The 17,475-nt window shown below is 44.3% G+C and overlaps 1 protein-coding gene and 1 pseudogene across 1 annotated transcript in view; one reads left to right on the top strand and one right to left on the bottom strand.

The window, feature by feature from the left end:
* Positions 1-480: 480 nt before the first annotated feature.
* LOC110322088 lies at positions 481-3,513 on the bottom strand (annotated as a pseudogene).
* A 7,684-nt stretch (positions 3,514-11,197) lies between these two features.
* Ppp2r5a (protein phosphatase 2 regulatory subunit B'alpha) overlaps positions 11,198-17,475 on the top strand; it is a 44,160-nt gene continuing 37,882 nt past the window's right edge. Inside the window, exon 1 of the mRNA XM_021197888.2 lies at positions 11,198-12,005. Within this exon, the coding sequence (XP_021053547.1) occupies positions 11,825-12,005 (181 nt within the window). The 5' untranslated portion in view covers positions 11,198-11,824. The remainder of the gene's footprint in view (positions 12,006-17,475) is intronic.

Here is a 17,475-nt window from a genome sequence, read left to right as displayed (position 1 = left end):
TTCCCAGATGGCTCAAGCTTATATCAAGTTGACAAAAAAAAAATTAGGGGCTAGAGAGATGGCTCAGTGGTTAAGAGCACTGACTGCTCTTCTGAAGGTCCTGAGTCCAAATCCCAGCAACCACATGGTGGTTCACAACCATCCCTCCCTCTTCTGGTGTGTCTGAAGACAGCTACAGTGTACTTAGATATAATGATAAATTAAAAAAAAAAATTAACAGTAGAAGCCTCTTAGATTCAGGTCTAACCCAGTACTACCCTGCTCCAAATTCTTTTTTTTTTTTTTTTTTTTTAATAAAACAACTTTAATCATGACACATTATTTTTTTTAAAAAAATCCCATCCCCTGAAAATGAGTTAAAAAACAAACAAAAAAACCAAAAGCCATTCCCACCACCCTGTTTCTGCTTCCTCCCATTCCCTTCAAATAAAAGGGGGAAAAAAGGTGAAGAAAAAAAAAATTAAAACGAAACAAAAACACCTAAAAAACAAAAACACCCCTGTTGAAATTGGTAGTCCTGGTATGGTATTGGGCATGCGGGAAACCCCGGTCTGTTGTGCTGATGCCTGGTCTGTTGGCTCATTTGGGAATCACCTTGTTTTGTCTTCCTCTAAACAGGGACTCATCTAAGGCCACTGACTCTTCGTCTGAGAACTGTATATATGCAAACCCTCTGGGATGGCTACTAAATTTGTCACAGAGTATAGTAACACAGTTGACTGAACCACAGCCATGAAAGTGGGCTCCCAGCTCTTCTGCTGTTGCACCACAGTCCACATTGCCAACGTAGATGGAACGGGCATCAGCCTCCATCTTCTCCTCAGGAGACATAATCACTGGGCCAGCATTGCCTGGGGGTGGACTCATACTCGTCTGCTTCTCTACCGTGCTTTGTAGCTCCTTTAGCTTCTCAGCCTCTTCCTCCGTCTCCCAGACTCTAGCATTGATCACTTCTAGCTCCTCGGGATCTTGGGAGCGGGAAGCAGTCACACTGTTGCTGCAGATCCTTCCAAACGAAAGTTGATCACCGAAGTCAGCCACTAAATGAGTTCCAAAAAAAAAGGTTCTTTACACTGATTCCAGCCAATTCAAAATCTGAGGGGTTTGCTGACACACAATTTAAGCAAGGTTAACTAAGGGAAATGTGACCAACAAACGCCTTCCTGTGGTGGCGATGGTGATGTTTTGAGGTAGGATCTCACTGACTGACTCCTAAATTCTTTTCTAACTCCCTAGCACCCAAACAGCTATGTTGAAAGGCCTTACCCTTGACATTCCAAGGCCTTTAATAACCTGGCTTTATGGTCTACTCTCCTCCCAGACCCTGCCTGCTGTACTGTTTGGCAGCCTCTACTCACAGCCACCTGCGTCTGTTCTTCCTCTGACTGTCCCTTTCTTCTACTCACCCATCTGAATCCCACAGGTCACCCCGGTTCAGACCCGCTGGGGCTTCCTGCCAGTTGTCCCTTGTCCACTAATCAGAATATTACTCTTTCCCTTCAAGCCCTGACTGAATTTTTGTGCGTCCCTTATCTTCCCGGGTTATCCTGTGACCCAACGTGCTCGCCTTTCCCAGCTCCCAGACAATAGGCAGTTTCCTCCTTACCTCTGCTCCTCCTGAGGTCCAGAAGGAAACAGGGCTATTTTAGACCCTTGAATTGATGTAGCACTGTCTCTCCTCAGACAATTCATGTTGAAATATGGAGTTCAGCATGGGCACAGAAGAGGATCGCATCTCGCAGGAGGTTATGGCTGCACTCCACTTCCATCCAGCAGCCTTGACCCAGATCAGCTGAGAAAGACAATTACTGTAACTCAGTGTACAAGAGTAAGACAAGGACCCTGGACAAGGGCGTAACTAATAAAGATGCTGGGAGGCTGTTCACATTTCACGTCGGCCTTACTTGAAACTGGGTGACAGCAGCCGCTGAGATTTTATATCTGCCCTACACAGGCATTGTAAAGACTGACATTTCTAAGTGGATGGCGGTCGGATACAGGGTGGATGACAGGCAGCACGCATTGTCAGTGTGCACACACTCGCGTAAGTGTGGCCCATCAGAGGGGCTCTCGGCCCTGTGAATGGTGTGAATAGTGTGCATGCCTTACTCCTGACTTTCAGCTCACTGGCACAGGAGGTATCAGAGGTTGTTCTTCACTTTAGGGTTCTCTCCACACAGTTCTGTTGGCCACTCAGCACCAGAGACCCCCAAGGCATGTGAGAGGCCGGGCCACAACTGTTTCTGTCATGGTTTCTTTTTTCCTGAAAGAGAAGAAGCTTGTGTTTGTACAATTCTCTCCTTTGCTCTGGCCTGCTCCAGGCTGTCAGCCCGGTTGAGTCCTCTTCAGTCCTCAAATTAATATATATGTCATCACCTCTCTTTAAAAATAAAGATCCTGCTCGCCAGCTCACCGGCTCCAGTGACCTTAAAAAACTCTAGTAACTCAACATGGCTAACCTTGGACTCATCTTTGCTTCCTTACTCTTCCTTCCTCTGACATCCCTCTTTTCCCCCAAAATAGAACTGGCTCAGCTTCTGCCCTTTGGGTAAAGGGTTCAATTCACTTGATATTACTGTTCAAAACCTTAGCATCATTTGTAATTCTTCTAACCTGATAGTTCCTACCCCTACTGACTATGTGTGTGTATATGTGAATACACATACATGCATGCACACACTAAACCCATGATCTTATGCATACATGTTGGACCTTCACTCTACAATCGAGCTACATCCTTAGCCTTGGTTATTTGAGCTTTTTCGGCGTAGCTCTAGCTGACCTTGAACCTTGCTGTTGTGTGGATTTGTATTTCTTGAATCCAGGCCTTGCATATGCTCAGCAAGTGGTCTACCATTGATCTTCAATCTCAGCCCTCATATCACTTTTTTTTTTTTTTTCCAAGACATGGTTTCTCTGTATAGGCCTGGCTGTCCTGGAACTCACTTTGTAGACCAGGCTGTCCTGGAACTCAGAAATCTGCCTGCCTCTGCCTGCCTCTGCCTCCCAAGTGCTGGGATTAAAGATGTGCTCAACCACCGCCTGGCCTCATATTCCATCTTTAACCAAAACTTTCTAGCATTTCTTTGTAGCAGCCCCCACCATCGATTCCCAAAGCCAAGTTCAGTTTAAATCGATCATCACTTAGGAATTAGGGAAAGGGTAGAGTTGGGAAATTTATTTACTTTTTTCAAAACACAGTTTGCCTCTTCTACCTTACTGTTTTAACTGCCTTTGGGAGCTAGGGTTGATAATGGGAAAAGGCCCGATGCGTGCGCCTGAGCACACAGCTCTGCTCCAGTCAGCCCTGCACCTGAGCACACTGCTAGGCACAGTCAGTCCTGCACCTAATCTCACCAGTCAGTCCAGCCCTTGCTGCTCAGTCACTCATCTCCAACCAATTCCTTCGGCTTCTATTTTCCCAATCTGCTGTTCTGAGATCACTGCTTCTAGCCTGGCATTCGCCAGTTCCTTGCCCCAGATCTCAGATTGGGCACAAGATGGGCTCGTCATGTGTTATCTCCTAGTGTCTCCCCAAATCTGGCCACCAAGCAGCTTCCTTGATGCTGTTCCTTTCCGAGTCCCTACCCAGGACAGCAAGCAGCACCTGAGCTCCATTTATGCTGTCTCCTCTCCCAAGCCTCTGTCTCCAGTCCAGCTCTCCTCCCTGAAGCCAGACTTTACTGTCCAGCTTCTGACTGCATGTCTCACATTTGGTAGTTTACCCTGTCCTCACACCCCTACTGCCACCTGCAGAGTTCAGAACAGTGTCCCCTGGAGTCCCGAGGCACCTCCTCTGAGGGCTCTCCCCTCCTCCATGCTTAGAACAATTTCATTTCTCTGCCCTGGTTAACTTGTAGCCGCTTGATGATCACATGGTGCGTCCAGAGCCTCCCCTCCCCCACTCACTCCAGAGCTGTGGGTCCTAACGCGGGATCCACTGCTGTCACGGGATCCACTGCTGTCTCAACACTGGAACACCATTGTTAAGACGTTTGGGTTTTGTTTTTGCCTTTTGTTTCTCACTGCTTGTGACTTTTCCTGGGAATTTGATTTCTACTTAACCCAGATAGAGAGAGGGCCATGTACGACAGAAGGAATGATTTCCCGAAAGTCTAATGTGGTAAACCATCCAGTTTAATTGGGGTTACTCCCAGGATCATGGGTACCTGATAGGTAGCTATACCACTATATGTCTCAACACTCATCAAATAGTGTTCTGAGGAAGACAGCATCTCTTCTAGATCTAAGCTCTTCTAAAATGAATTCTCTGTTAGGACAGAGACCACAACATTTCCCTGTAAGATGAGCCTACACAAGGCCTTAAATACATATGTTTTGCTCATGTATAGGCCAGCCATCCTGGACCAGGGAGTCCTGAGAGATGGGCTTCAGGGCTAGAACTGAGCAGCTCCTAGCTAAGTCTGCTCTGCTGCTTCACTGAGAGTCTTTTAGATGCTGTGCAAACCTGTTTAGTTTCTACAGCTTGGCTTTAATTTTGACATGAATTTTCACACCTGTTGACGAATGTTGTACTTCAAACAGCTGATGGGGCAAAGCATGTGTATGAGACTAAAGGATAATTTTGAATGAATGAAAATGCTGTACATTGTTATCTCAGTTTCCATTTAAGTAGTTACACACACACATTGACACACACACATACACACACGAATTCTAAGCAAGAACAAGGGTCTGCAGTAGCAAACCTCCAGTTCATCTTCGTCATCTTTTGTCAAAACTTCTATTCAGCTTGAATAGAGCCTTCAGTTTCAACACTGAATTTTAGAAGAGACAGACAGACAACCTCAGGATACTATTCTTTTAAAAAAAAAAAGAAGATAAAAATAAAAATATGGAAGCAGGTAAGTCATGCCTGTGATCTTTAGAACTTAAGGACACTGTGGGCTAATGAGTAAGTTTCAGAAGAGCCTAGGCTGTGCAGTCTCAAAAGAATGTTCCTAAATGTGACAGAAGTAACCAAGGGAAGCAAGCAGAGGAGTGCCAGAGGTGAGGGAGACCCTGAGAAAAGCTCTGCCTTATTGCTCTCTTCCTGTGGCTCTTTACATAGAGACCTGGCACTCAGGAAATGTAATGCATATAATGGGGATTATATTCACACACACCTATAGACTTGTAGTGACTCCTCCCTCCCTCTACTGCTCCCTCCCTCCCTTCCTTTCAGTAGGATAGGCTGAGTAGCCCAGGCTGGCCTCAGATTTCCAACTTTCCGGCCACAGCCTCCTAAATGGTAGGATTTTATGAACACATTGCACCTGTGTTCAAACATTTTGGTGGTGGTGGTAAGGGTTTGCCTTTTGTCTTTTTTGAGACAGGTTCTCACTGTATGGCTGGCCTGCAACTCACTACATAGACCAGCCTGCCCTGGGACTCAACAAGATCCCCCTGCTTCTGATTCACACAGTTCTGAAAAACTGATAGTTTCTGATAGCAAGGAAGAGGCTCTGACAATGCCTGAGTGTTCCCAACTCAACAGTTCCTGAAAACCCTCACACAACAATTATTCTTCCATCGAACTGTAGACAACACCACACTGAAAATCAAAGTCAGCTTGTTGGCTTTTCAGGCCGGTTTCTTCCTCCTGCGAGTCTGAGCCTAAGCAGCAAGGCAAGGAGTGACGGCTGGCATTCAGCAGCTATGTATTTTAGAACAGCAACAGCCTCAAAGCTACCAGATGCTTCCTCCAGGTACGTGAAGAAAGGCCACGCACAGACTTACGCAAGAGCTGCAAATTAGCACCATGCAGGCTTTTACAACACTGCTTTTCATAACACTCAGGAGGACAGGCTTGTGTCATAGCCCACTCCCCTTCTTCCTCTAGGTCAAATGCTAACACAAGACATGGCATAAGATATTTTCCTGTGGCTTTGGAGTCTTCATGTCTTGTTGTAGTGTAAAAGACACAAATTTTTATAGTGATGAAGAAATGTCGGAAGCTAATTTCTAAAACAGCAAGTTTTTCTTTTTTTGATGGTTGTCTGCAAAGTTTGTTTTCTTCCAGGGAGAAGGGACAAACTTAAACACAAAAACCCCTGTCAATTATTTCAAGCATGGTTTCTTTTAAATTTTCTCTGACTCTTTCTTCCCAAACCAAATAAGGTATTTTCCCACAATACCATAAAGAGCATCTGTGGTAAGTTTTTGTTCATTTCCTTTGTTTTTGTGACTGTGCTTATTTTCCTTTGGTAGTTTTTTTTTTTTTTAATTTACTTTTTCTTTCTGTTTTTCTTTTGTTAAGACAGGGTCCTCTGTTGCACAGGCTACCCCAAACTTGTTACATACCAAAGCCTGGCCTTGGACTCCTGATCCTTCTACGTTACTTCCTAAGTGCTGAGCCTGCCTGCAGTGTGAGCCAACAAGACAGGAGTTTTTGTGTTAGGTTTGTCCCTTCTCCCTGGAATGAGTAAGGTCCACACTTCATCTCTTCATTTCTAGTGACTGGCATATTGCCCACCATAAAAACACCCAGAGAAAGAATACCAGTAGGATTTTATTATTATAGCATGGGGAGTTGGCCAAGCTCGGGCTTTTTAGTTGCACTCTGCAAGAGCAATGGTATATGACACTAACTTTACGATTCAGTCTGATTCTTTGTCTGCATAGGTCAAAGATAGGGTAGGGCAGGTGCTAGCAGACATGATTTTATCCTATACTGATGGAGCACAAGGCTTCCTTGCTATGAAGAGAAGAGTCCGGTAATCACCAGGAAGAATAACACTGTAGGATCTCCAGACACATTTATACCTCTGTTCCTGTTGATGTGTTAGAATCGCAGGTCGTGTCTCAACAGTACACTAGGCAAAGACAGTTCCACATGGAAGAGGATTTATTGGGGCGGAGAGAGAAGGGGGCAGAAAGAGAAGAGGGGGAGAGAGAGTGAGAGAGGGCGATCCCCTTATTTATATGGAAAATGATGTAGAACAGGTAAAGGTAGGAGAAGAGCCAAGTGGATGCTGGGAATATGGTACCTGTTGCCTTGGCAACCAGTCTGCAGGTTTCAGTTTGAGCTGTCACCTATGTGATGTCATAGGTTTGGGATGTTCTGATGCCAACACCTGTACTTCCCACTCAACACTGAATAGATCTCCACTCTAACCATTCTGATTGACACTGGCCTTGTGGGAAGTTCTGATTGACCAATAACCCACAACAGAGTTGAAATGATGAGCTTAAAGAAAAGTTTATCATTAAGAGAGAAATGGAACTAACTGAAAACTGACTTTTGCCTTGCCCTGCTACCAACTCCCTCTGAAGTCACAGGAATTCTAATCATCTCAATACACACATAAACCACGTGGAATTTTAGTCCTTGAAAACTTACAAAATGGCTGGGCACTTATTTTTAATTCTGACACTCATGGAGACAGATGTAGGAGGATTACAAGTTTAAAGCCAGCTTAGGTAATTTTGTAAGATCCTGTCTCAAATAACCAAACAAATGTGGAGTTTGGTTTAGTAAAACCAAATTTCTGTAACTTTTTAACAACTGTTTAACTGGAAACTTATTAGTCAAAAGATCTCCTTTCAGACAGCAATGAAAATCTTTGATAAGACAGTCTTGTTTTGTTGAGACAGAGTCACACTATGTAGTCCTGGGTGGCCTGGAACTATGTAGCCCAGACAAGCCCGGAGCTTTTCAACACTTCCTGCCTTTGCCTCCCAGGGGCCCTGTTTCCAGGTGTTTGCTACCGTATCCAGCTGTAGATGGTTCACAGTGACCAAATTTCTGTCTAGGATCCAGACACATCATTCAAGAAAAGAGAGTGGGAAAGGGACTTTTGATAAACACCTGCGTGTGAAAGTGCTGTCTATAGGTTCATTTCTTCAAGTGTTGCCCTTCAGGGGTCACATTTAAAAGCATGTCAACCCTTTCAAGAAAGCTGTGGAGTCTTTTCTTTCTCCCAGTGTATGTGCGAGTGTGGGAAACAGGACTGACAAAGTGGGTGATAAGGCAGGAGCATGCCAATGATGGAGTGTAAAGTTGGGTCAGTTCTGACAGGGTTCCCATGCTCCAGGGGTGGGCTCACATACACTCACAGAAGGGCAACAATAACTGGACTTAGTGGGTTATAGACAAGTATCAACTCTGGTCTTTAGATTTGTTTATTTTGAGACAATGTTGCATTGTTTATCCTTTCCCCCAAACAGAACTTGAACTTGGAAGCATCCTAATTTTTTTCTTTTCATGTTTTTGGCTTACCTTTTCTTTAAAACTTCAAAAACTTCTTCCCCAGGTGACCATTGCAGACAATATCCAAACACTGTGCTCATTCTAATGAAATTGCTAGTATTCTGTCCCCCCTCATATCCATTGTCTTTATTATAAATACCACTTCCTTGCCTTGTAGACATTTACTATCACTTGTGGGTGGTGCTGCATTGAACCCAGGGCTTTGTGTATGCTAACAAGTGCTCTACCTCTGAGCCATATGTCCAGACCTCTATACTAGAGGTGACTGGAGAATTGTGATTCCTAACTTCTCTGTATAACAATAGAGAGCTTATTAAGAATAGGTGTCCAACCTTTCCACATATTTCCTGATATTCTACATCAGACCAGAGGTCCAAGAGTCTGTTTCAAATAATAGCCTCGATTTTTTTTTTTTTAAATAGGGAATTCGGTAACCACACTTTCAGAAGCTAATGAGAGCTGAAAATTATATTGTTCAATACTGCCTATCTATTTCAGTAGACGCTAAGAGCAGTTAAGTAACCCAGTTCCTGCTTTTTTGGTGCTTCCAAATCTTCAGAGAAGGAGCACACTGCCATCTGGGGTGGCAGGTCCTGTGAAGGATATGAATAATACATACAATTGGAACACCAAGGGAGGCATCCATTTAGGGCAGATTAGTGTGAATAGCTCCACAGAGGGTAGGTGTCTACCTGGGCTCGGAAGAAAAGACAGGGTTCAACAAATGGGGATGAGATGGATCATTTCAAGATGTTGGGACAACTGTAAGTATCAAGGAAGAATGACCATTTTGTGGGATACTGTACCTGAACTGGAAGAAGAAGGGAGAGGAAGAAGAGAAGGAAGTAAGTATTCTTAGTGGGATTTGTGCCTGGCAAGTCAGGAGTCAGGCTGGATTTGAACTCTGTTCTGTAGGTACCAGCCCATAAGACAAAGAACTACATGCAACTAAGGAAAAGCTGAGAACTGGAGAAACAGTCTTTCCCAGGGAAGAGCACACTAATTGGTTATCCAATCCCAAATGGTCAGCCTGAAACATACAGACAGGCAACATGATAAGGATCAAGGTTTTATTTATATACTTAGCAATCTCTCTCTCTCTCTCTCTCTCTCTCTCTCTCTCTCTGTATGTGTATATATACATATATATATATATATACATATACATAGACAATTAAAAAGACTATGAATTTGAAATGTGCAAGAATGATGGTTTGGAGGGAGGGGAGAAATGATCTATCTATATTATAATCTGGAAATATATGTAAAAGTGGCCTTTTCAAAGGCCAGCTGGCAGTGATCTTGAAACCCCTGAATTATGATGGGTGGTTCATTTGCAAATTGTTAAAATAAAAAGCTTTGAACATTGTGAGTTAGTCTACTTAATCTGATTGGATGAAAAAGGTCTTTTAGTTGCTGATGCAATCTGAGCCTCTTTGTCTGGGAGGGCTGTATACAACTTTTTATTTTTTAAATTTAATTTTATATTAGAAATTTCATACAAGTATTTTCTGTACATCAAACATATTCCCCTTCCATTAATCCCTTTAATTCCCTTGGACAACTTCTTATGCTTAACTTTAATTTCACAAATTCTTGATTTAATGTACCTATATAAAAATCTAGGAATCGCAAAAAGGAAACAAGATATTTATGTTTTTGAAACTGGCTTAATCAGCCTAATATGATTATCTCCAGTTGGACCTATTTTCCTACATGTTATTTCGTTCTTTATCGTGGAAAAAATGTGTATACACACCATATTTCCTTTATACATTCCTCTGTTGTTATATAATTTAATTAAGCAAATGTTCTGTGTAGGTTCAGAACTCTACTTTTGAATACTTCTTGATCCTCCTCAAGCATTAGGCCAGTCTACTTCACCTCCGTTTTTTATGTCAACAGGAAAAGGTGTGGGACTTGCAGGAGAGACTGCAGAGCAAAGGGTTAGGGTTATGGGCCGGCGGGGCCACTTTCTGTTGAAGCATCATACGGATGCCCAACGCTAACATGAGCAGTCCGTGGCTTTAAATATAAAACTTAGACGGAATCTCTTAGGAAGAGATCCCCCAAACCCCAAGTCAGCTAATCTGAACTTGACTACAGATGACTGAAGGGCCTCAGCAGAAGAGGTTAAACTTGGGCTAAGTTCGAGACGGGAAACTTCTTTTCAGAGGGCCGAGACTTGCAGAGTTCTCTGAAGTGGTAGAGACGAGCTTACCCAAACCCCACGCGAGATCAGCGCTCAGCGAACCGCGGCGCCAAGACCTCGGGAGCTACAAATGGACTCCCCAACCACCAATTACGCGGTTGAGGACCCGAGAGGAGAAGGCCCGCCCAAGAACCTAGCACCGCGCTCCGATTGGACAAGCTCTTTTCTCTCCCGGGGCCCCTTCGCCTGTCAATCACGTCGCTCTGACACGACTTTGGCCCCGCCCCCACTCGGCTGACGCAATGCTTGGCGTTCTTGGGCACCCCGGCCCTCGCTTCAGGTTCCCATTGGTAAGCAGAGCGCAGAGAGAGGGAGGACGCTCTTCTGCTTTCTGAGCTGCCTGTGTAGCTTCCCTCTCACGCGCTGTCTAGAGAACAATCCCAGCCTGGAGCCGAGCGCAGGCGTACACAAGAGCCGACAGCGGCGCGGCGTTTCCCCTTTCTCCCTCCCGAGAGCTTTCCTTTACAGTTGTGACGCACAAGGCACCCCGCTCACTGCCTTCACTTGCGATTGGTTGTGGCCCGCGTCTGTCACATAGCCCCTCCCTCCCACCCAGTATGGACTCTTGATAGACAGCCGGGAGGCCACGCCCCCACCCCACCCCCGTCTGCCGCTTAGCCCTGCGATTGGCCGAGGGCACTGGCATGCTTTCCCGCCCCGGCCCCCTCCGGAGACTCGGGAGGCTAGTGGGACCCCGCGGAAGTTGTCAGTCAAACTCCTTCCTCCACCCCCCGCGAGGACCTCCCCCGGGCCGCGGGAGCGCGCACGCACGCGCACCGAGTCACCGAGTCCCCCCTCACCCGAACCAGCCACCCTCTCAAGTTGTAGCAGTTGCTTCCCGGGCGTGCTCCGTGGGCGGCCGGTGGGCGCGGGAGGCTGAGCGAGGGCGACGCTCCGAGGATCGGGGTGCGGGTGGCCGCCCCGGGCGATGAGGGGCCATCGCTGACAGTAGAAGGAGCGCTCGGCGGCGGCTCGCGCGGACCCGCGATGGAAGCGCCCCGGGAGGAGGCTCCCGGCCGGGCGGACCGCGCGGGCGGCAGCCGCTGAAGACCTGTCCGGACTCCGCGCGCTAAGGGGCCGCGAGGCGCGCCCGGCGTCCGCACTCGCGCGCTCGCCCCAGCCGTCCAAACTTCGGACTCGCCTCCGCCCGCCCTCGTCGCCGGGCGTCAGCAACTTGTGCGGCCCGCGCGCCCCCGCCCTCCCCTCCGCCAGCCCCGGGAGGCGGCCGCGCGGCGCGGGGATGCGGCCGTGAGGCGCTGTCGGGTGAGGAGCAGCTCGCGGAGCGCGAGGGCGGCGCGGCCGGGGCCCGGGGCGCAGGGGCGCAGGCCCGCCGTGCCCGTCCCCCCGCCCATTGCCCGGGCCAGCCGCCGCGGGAGGCGCCGAGCGCCCGGGTCGCCGAGATGTCGTCGCCGTCGCCGCCCGCACCAGTTGCCTGCGCCGCCATCTCGGCCTCGGAGAAAGTGGACGGCTTCACCCGGAAATCGGTGCGCAAGGCGCAGAGGCAGAAGCGCTCTCAGGGCTCGTCGCAGTTCCGCAGCCAGGGCAGCCAGGCGGAGCTGCACCCCCTGCCCCAGCTCAAAGGTAATCTCCGGCCGCCCCTGGTCCGCGCTCCCAGGGCAAGCCCCACTCCCCTTCCCACCTGCGCGCTTGCCCCACCTGCCCTGCCTTGGCGACTTCAGGGTCCCCCGAGGTCCCTGCGCTCGCTTTCCTCGTCCAGTCCTCCGACTCCCTGCCTCGCTGATCCTCAGCCCTGGTTTTCTCCAAGCTTAACTAGTTCTTCTCTTTCTCTGCGTGTCCCTCAGTCGTCACATCCAGGGTTCAAACAAACTGCTGCCGAGTTAGCTGGCCTTTAGACGTAGCTATGTAGAACTAGCTTAAAACCGGGACCAGGTGACAGATCTTACAGTCTCGTTAGACGTAAATGTTATTCCTCAGAAGACCTCGATTGCCTTTGGAGAGGTTATGAAGTAGAGTAATTTCTTTGCCGTGGAACAGGAACTTGGTTCGCGCGGCTGTGCTTCCAAGGACTTTGTAAGGTTTTGTAAGTAATTCAAATTGGTATCCGTGCCTAATGCCTCGCAGGAGTGCTTGGCACCCCTTTTGGCTCTCTTTTCCCACCCGGCTTGGAGGTTTTTCATGAGTTGTTTACTGGCATTCTTGCTTATTCTTTGAGAATTACTGGCTTATGATTTAATAATTTTACATCTTTGCATTTTATGAGCTAGATGTCAGTAATGGAAAAGATGTTTATGTTCCTAGATATTTAAGAAACTCTTTGCAACCTGATAGAAACCTAGAGAATGATTTACAAGGCCAAGAAATAAAAGGCTCATGCCAAAATAGGTAAATGATCAGCAGATTTTCAATTCGTTTGACAAAGATCCAACATCCCTTTCAAGGCTAATCTGGTTGTGATTTGTCTTTGAGTCTATGAATCCTGACTTAGTTTGGCAAGGAGTGTAAAGAAAACCCTAGATCAAATCAACAGTTGACCAGCAACAGCTTGGAACCCCGTTTAAACTCTACATCTGCTTCTTGGGGTGCTTCAGAATCAAGGATATACCACAGGTAGAATCACACGGACTTTTGAAAATAGTTTATGTTTGGTGTGTGGTGTTTCATTTGTTGCTTTATTGTTCTTTAACATACTAGAATTGTTCAAATTGATACAGACTGTTAGTGGAGTGCAGCCATAGCCATAAGATAACTCCGACCTACCTGTTAGGATAGTGAATTGCTACTCAGAGGTTTAAGCTTTTATACTTAAGAGTTATTTTATCCTTTGTTTTTCATTAGTTTATCATGTTCAATTTTAGTTTGAAGTCTCAATACTAGCATTTTTCTTATATATCTAATTTGCTAACGTTGAAGATGTAGCAGGTACTGCCAGTGTTTTCATATACGGAATTTGGTCAGTAGTAGAAAGAAATTGGAATTTGCGAGTATAGTGTTCCTCATAAGGTATTATTCACGATAAACTGATGCAGATTCAATTGAGGAAGTAAAACTTTTTACTTGAAAATAAAACCCTCAGTAGGATAAACTTCTTTAAATCCAGTTGTCAAAATGCTTCAAAAGTGATTTTTTTTTTTAATGGAGTTGTTTTACTTGGTGCTTTGGCAGTGCCCTTGATACCACCGTGTTGTGAGTTTTTTCTGTCATTAGTATTTTCCCCCAGTTGTGGGTTTAAAAAAACAACAGCAGAAAACCCTTTCATATGAAAGAGAAATTTTCTTAACTGCTCTGAAATACAATCTCACTGTAGAGTGATTCAGATATCCGTGGGCATCCACGATCTTTCAAGTATTTTATATCAACCAACCTGCTTGCTTACACTTTGTCCACATGCATCTGAACTGGAAAGGTGCCAAGGAGTTTTCTCAGAAGCTGACTGAGTAAGGATTAACAAAACAATCCAACCTTTTCAGTTTATTTTTGCAAAATCTTGTAGGTGAGTGGGTTGCATGATATTTTAAGGCTGAAAATGTTAAAAATAAATAATGAAGTTCCTCTGAGGGCTAAATGCTAGAAAATAAAACCAGGATCAGTATATGTGAATCACTGTTTCTGGTCTTGAAACTTAATGTTCATGTAGGTTGTAATTTTTCCACCTAAAACTTGTTATTTGATAATGAACAAGTAAGGAACTTATTATTTAAAATAGGTAGTCTTTCAGTGTGTTTAGTCTATTTTGGTTTAAATTTCTGGAAGGATTGGCTTGGTAAAATAGCTGATCCTTTACGTGTATAATCAGCTTAGTATTTCAAATAATTATCTTTGAAAACAAAACAAGACAATATTGCCTATGACAACTGGAACACCTAAAACTGTGTGTCATTAATTCTTGTTATGTGCCTTTTTTTTTTCTTTTTCTTTTTTTTTTATTATTATTTTCTTTATTTACATTTCAAATGCTATCCCGAAAGTTTCCCATACCCCTCCCCCCACCTCTGTCCCCCTACCCACCCACTCCCACTACTTGGCCCAGGCCTTGCCTTGTGCTAGGTCATATAGAGTTTGGAAGACCAAGGAGCCTCTATTCCCACTGATGGCTGTTATGTGCCTTTTTAACCTGCTATAGTAATGCTATTATGCTGTAATCTGACAGTGTGGGGCTTAGTGTATTTTCACAAATATCTTTTTTTGAGTTTTGAACGGGTTAGTTTCAGACCTGTGATTATCTAGATGGTGTTTCTTATGACTTTGGGACTCTGATCAAATGCCAATAGTTTTGCTGTAAACTCATTTTACATAAATTTGAAGTAGTATGGTTGAGAAAGTCTGACCAGGAGAGGTCGTTATGGTGGAAAGTAAGTTTTTGATCTTTCTGAGTTATTTTCCTTATCAGTAAAGTGGGAATAATACTATCTCCCAGGATTGGAGAGATTAAATGAAATAATTTAAGTGCCTGAAAATAAGCAAAGCAAACTAGTTTTCATTCTCTTGTGTTTGAAATACAGAATAAAATATTTTAAATGAGTAATTATTAATAGTACTTAAAAGCTTTCCTGGAATATTACTTTTAATTATGTGTCTGTGCATATGAGTTGTGTTGTCTATAGAGCTCAGGGGTGATGGATGCCCTGGAGCTGGTCTTACAGGTAGTTGTGAACAGCTCTAACTTAGGTGCTAGGAACTGAACTGCAGTCCTGGGAGCAGTGCATACTTTTAACCTAGGGGTTCTATCTATCAGCCTGTAGTAATGATTTCTTACCAAGAAAAGGAATCAAATTAGTCATTGTGACTATACATACACACATTTTTCTTAGTAAGCAGCAAGGAACAGAAACTGATTTTGAGATTAAATTCTTCTTGAGATAAAGAGTGGCTGGAAAGATGGCTCACTGGTTAAGAGCACTGGCTCTTCTTCCAGAGGACCTAGGTTCTGAGCCCAGCACCCATCTGTAACAGTTCCAGGGGATCCAAAGCCCTCCTCTGACCTGTGAGGACACCAGGTACATAAGTGGTTCACAGACCTACACCAGTACAGGAAGGAAGGAAGGAAGGAAGGAAGGAAGGAAGGAAGGAAGGAAGGAAGGAAAGACAGGAAGGAAGGAAGGAAGGAAAGAAAGAAAGAAAGAAAGAAAGAAAAAAGAAGAAAGAAAGAGAGAAAGAGAGAAAGAAAATTTAAAAAGAAAGATGAGGTAAAAAACTTTCGGGGAATCATTCAGTTCCATTGTTGATCTCTGAAGAACTAAGGCCAGAACATTAATGCTGACTGAAGTAGCTTGAGTAGCCTGCTTAGAATTAGGGGGAAGTATATGTGCATGTTTTGTTGAGGTAGTGGTCTTCTGAGTGAATTGTGACAGAATTAGTTTTTTTTAGTTGATTTGTGGAGGGGCAAACTACTACTACTCTTTTAAGGTTTAATGTTCATGGATATTCAGTTATTATTTATCCAAACGCAACACTTTGTAAATAGGAAAAATACTAAGGTATCTGCGTAAGTTAAGAGAAATTCTTTCAACTGGCTATAATATTTTAGTTATTTTGGGACTGTTTTCTAACTTGTCATATCCCTTCTACAATAAATCATTTTTAAAAACTTTTTTTTTTTTTTTTTACTTTTAAAGAATATACTTAGAGAAATTGCTCAATATTGTGTCTAGTGCTAGTCTTCATTTGAGAAAATCTTTTCTCCTTTATGGCTAACATCTTCAGAATTCCTATTTACGATCATATCCCCACCTCATTTTTTTGTCATCTTTATTAATTTAATTTTGGGTTATTTTTGGAATCACCTAATTGAGTAAAGTGATAAATTAGAAAAATATATCTAGCAAATTGGTGAGACCATTGGAGTAGAGGCTGTCCTGTAAATAGCAGATTTGAATTTTCTCCCTGCTTCAGTGATGACTCACAGTCGCTTGGGGCTAACTGTTTAACCCCTGTGAACTGTTTTCCACCTGTAGGAATAATGTTCCTCTTGATAAAGGCCCTGTGATGATTGTATTTAGGTTATTACTGCCCCTTTGAGTTTTAGAGTCAAAGGTTTAGCTACAAAATAATACTTTGGGGAAATAATAGGTTTTTGCGTTTTATTTTGTTTTCTAAATTGGCTTTTAACATTGTTGCATATGCGGTAGAGTCTGCTTGTTAAGGACTGTGCTACACAGTCCTCCTTAGGCACTTGGAAAGCTTAAAAAAATATCCACACCTGGCCTACATCCCTCAGAGTCTGCTAGTTGGTCTAAGGTGGAATCTAGACATGTTTGTTTTTTTAAAACTGCCAGGGTGATCCTCATGTGCAGTTAGGAGTGGGGGCCAAGCATCATAAATTTAGTGTCTGCTGGATTAATTCATTCACTGAAGCTTTGTCTTTCTCTTTGGTACTCATGGTTCCTTACTCTCAGCCCATTAACTTTTCCTGCCCTCACTTCACCCTCTGGTATTTACAATTCACTCTCTTAACTCTGCTGCCCTCTATGGCTGGCTAATCAGCGCTGTTCTGAGTTTTCATAAGATAAGATTCTGTTAGGTCTTGTTTTATATCTAATGAAAGTCCAGCTGTTGTTGTTCAGTGCCAGGTGATCATGTGTTTGCTCGCCTGCTTTTGTTTTGTTGTTTTGAGTTGAGATTGAGTAGGCAACATTTGGGAACACGGTAGAGGTTGGCTTAGCTTTAATCTCATTTTTCAGGATCACTGGTGATGATGCCAGTTGCTTTGGAGTATCAAACTGTTGTCGTCTATCTGATGTTTTCTCTTTGTTGAAGATCTTAGCCTAACATTTCTACTGGGTATATTAAAATGGTGGCGCACACTCTTCTCCTGCCACCGGAGTCAAGCAGATCTCTAAGTATGAGGCCATCCTGGTTTACATAGCAAATTCCAGGCCAAGCAAGACTGCATAGTGGACCTATCTTCAACAAACAAAACAAACAAAAAACTAATGGGAAAGTGAACGGTTGAATTTAACTGTTTTGCGTCATGTCTTATATTTATTTTATTTTATTTTTTTAAGATTTATTTATTATTATTTATTATTATACATAAGTACACTGTAACTGTCTTCAGACATCAGAAGTGGTTGTGAGCCACCATGTGGTTGCT

The sequence above is a fragment of the Mus pahari genome, chromosome 5 (genome assembly GCF_900095145.1).
Source record: "Mus pahari chromosome 5, PAHARI_EIJ_v1.1, whole genome shotgun sequence".
Taxonomy (NCBI): domain Eukaryota; kingdom Metazoa; phylum Chordata; class Mammalia; order Rodentia; family Muridae; genus Mus; species Mus pahari.
This window is presented reverse-complemented; position numbering and strand designations above follow the sequence as displayed.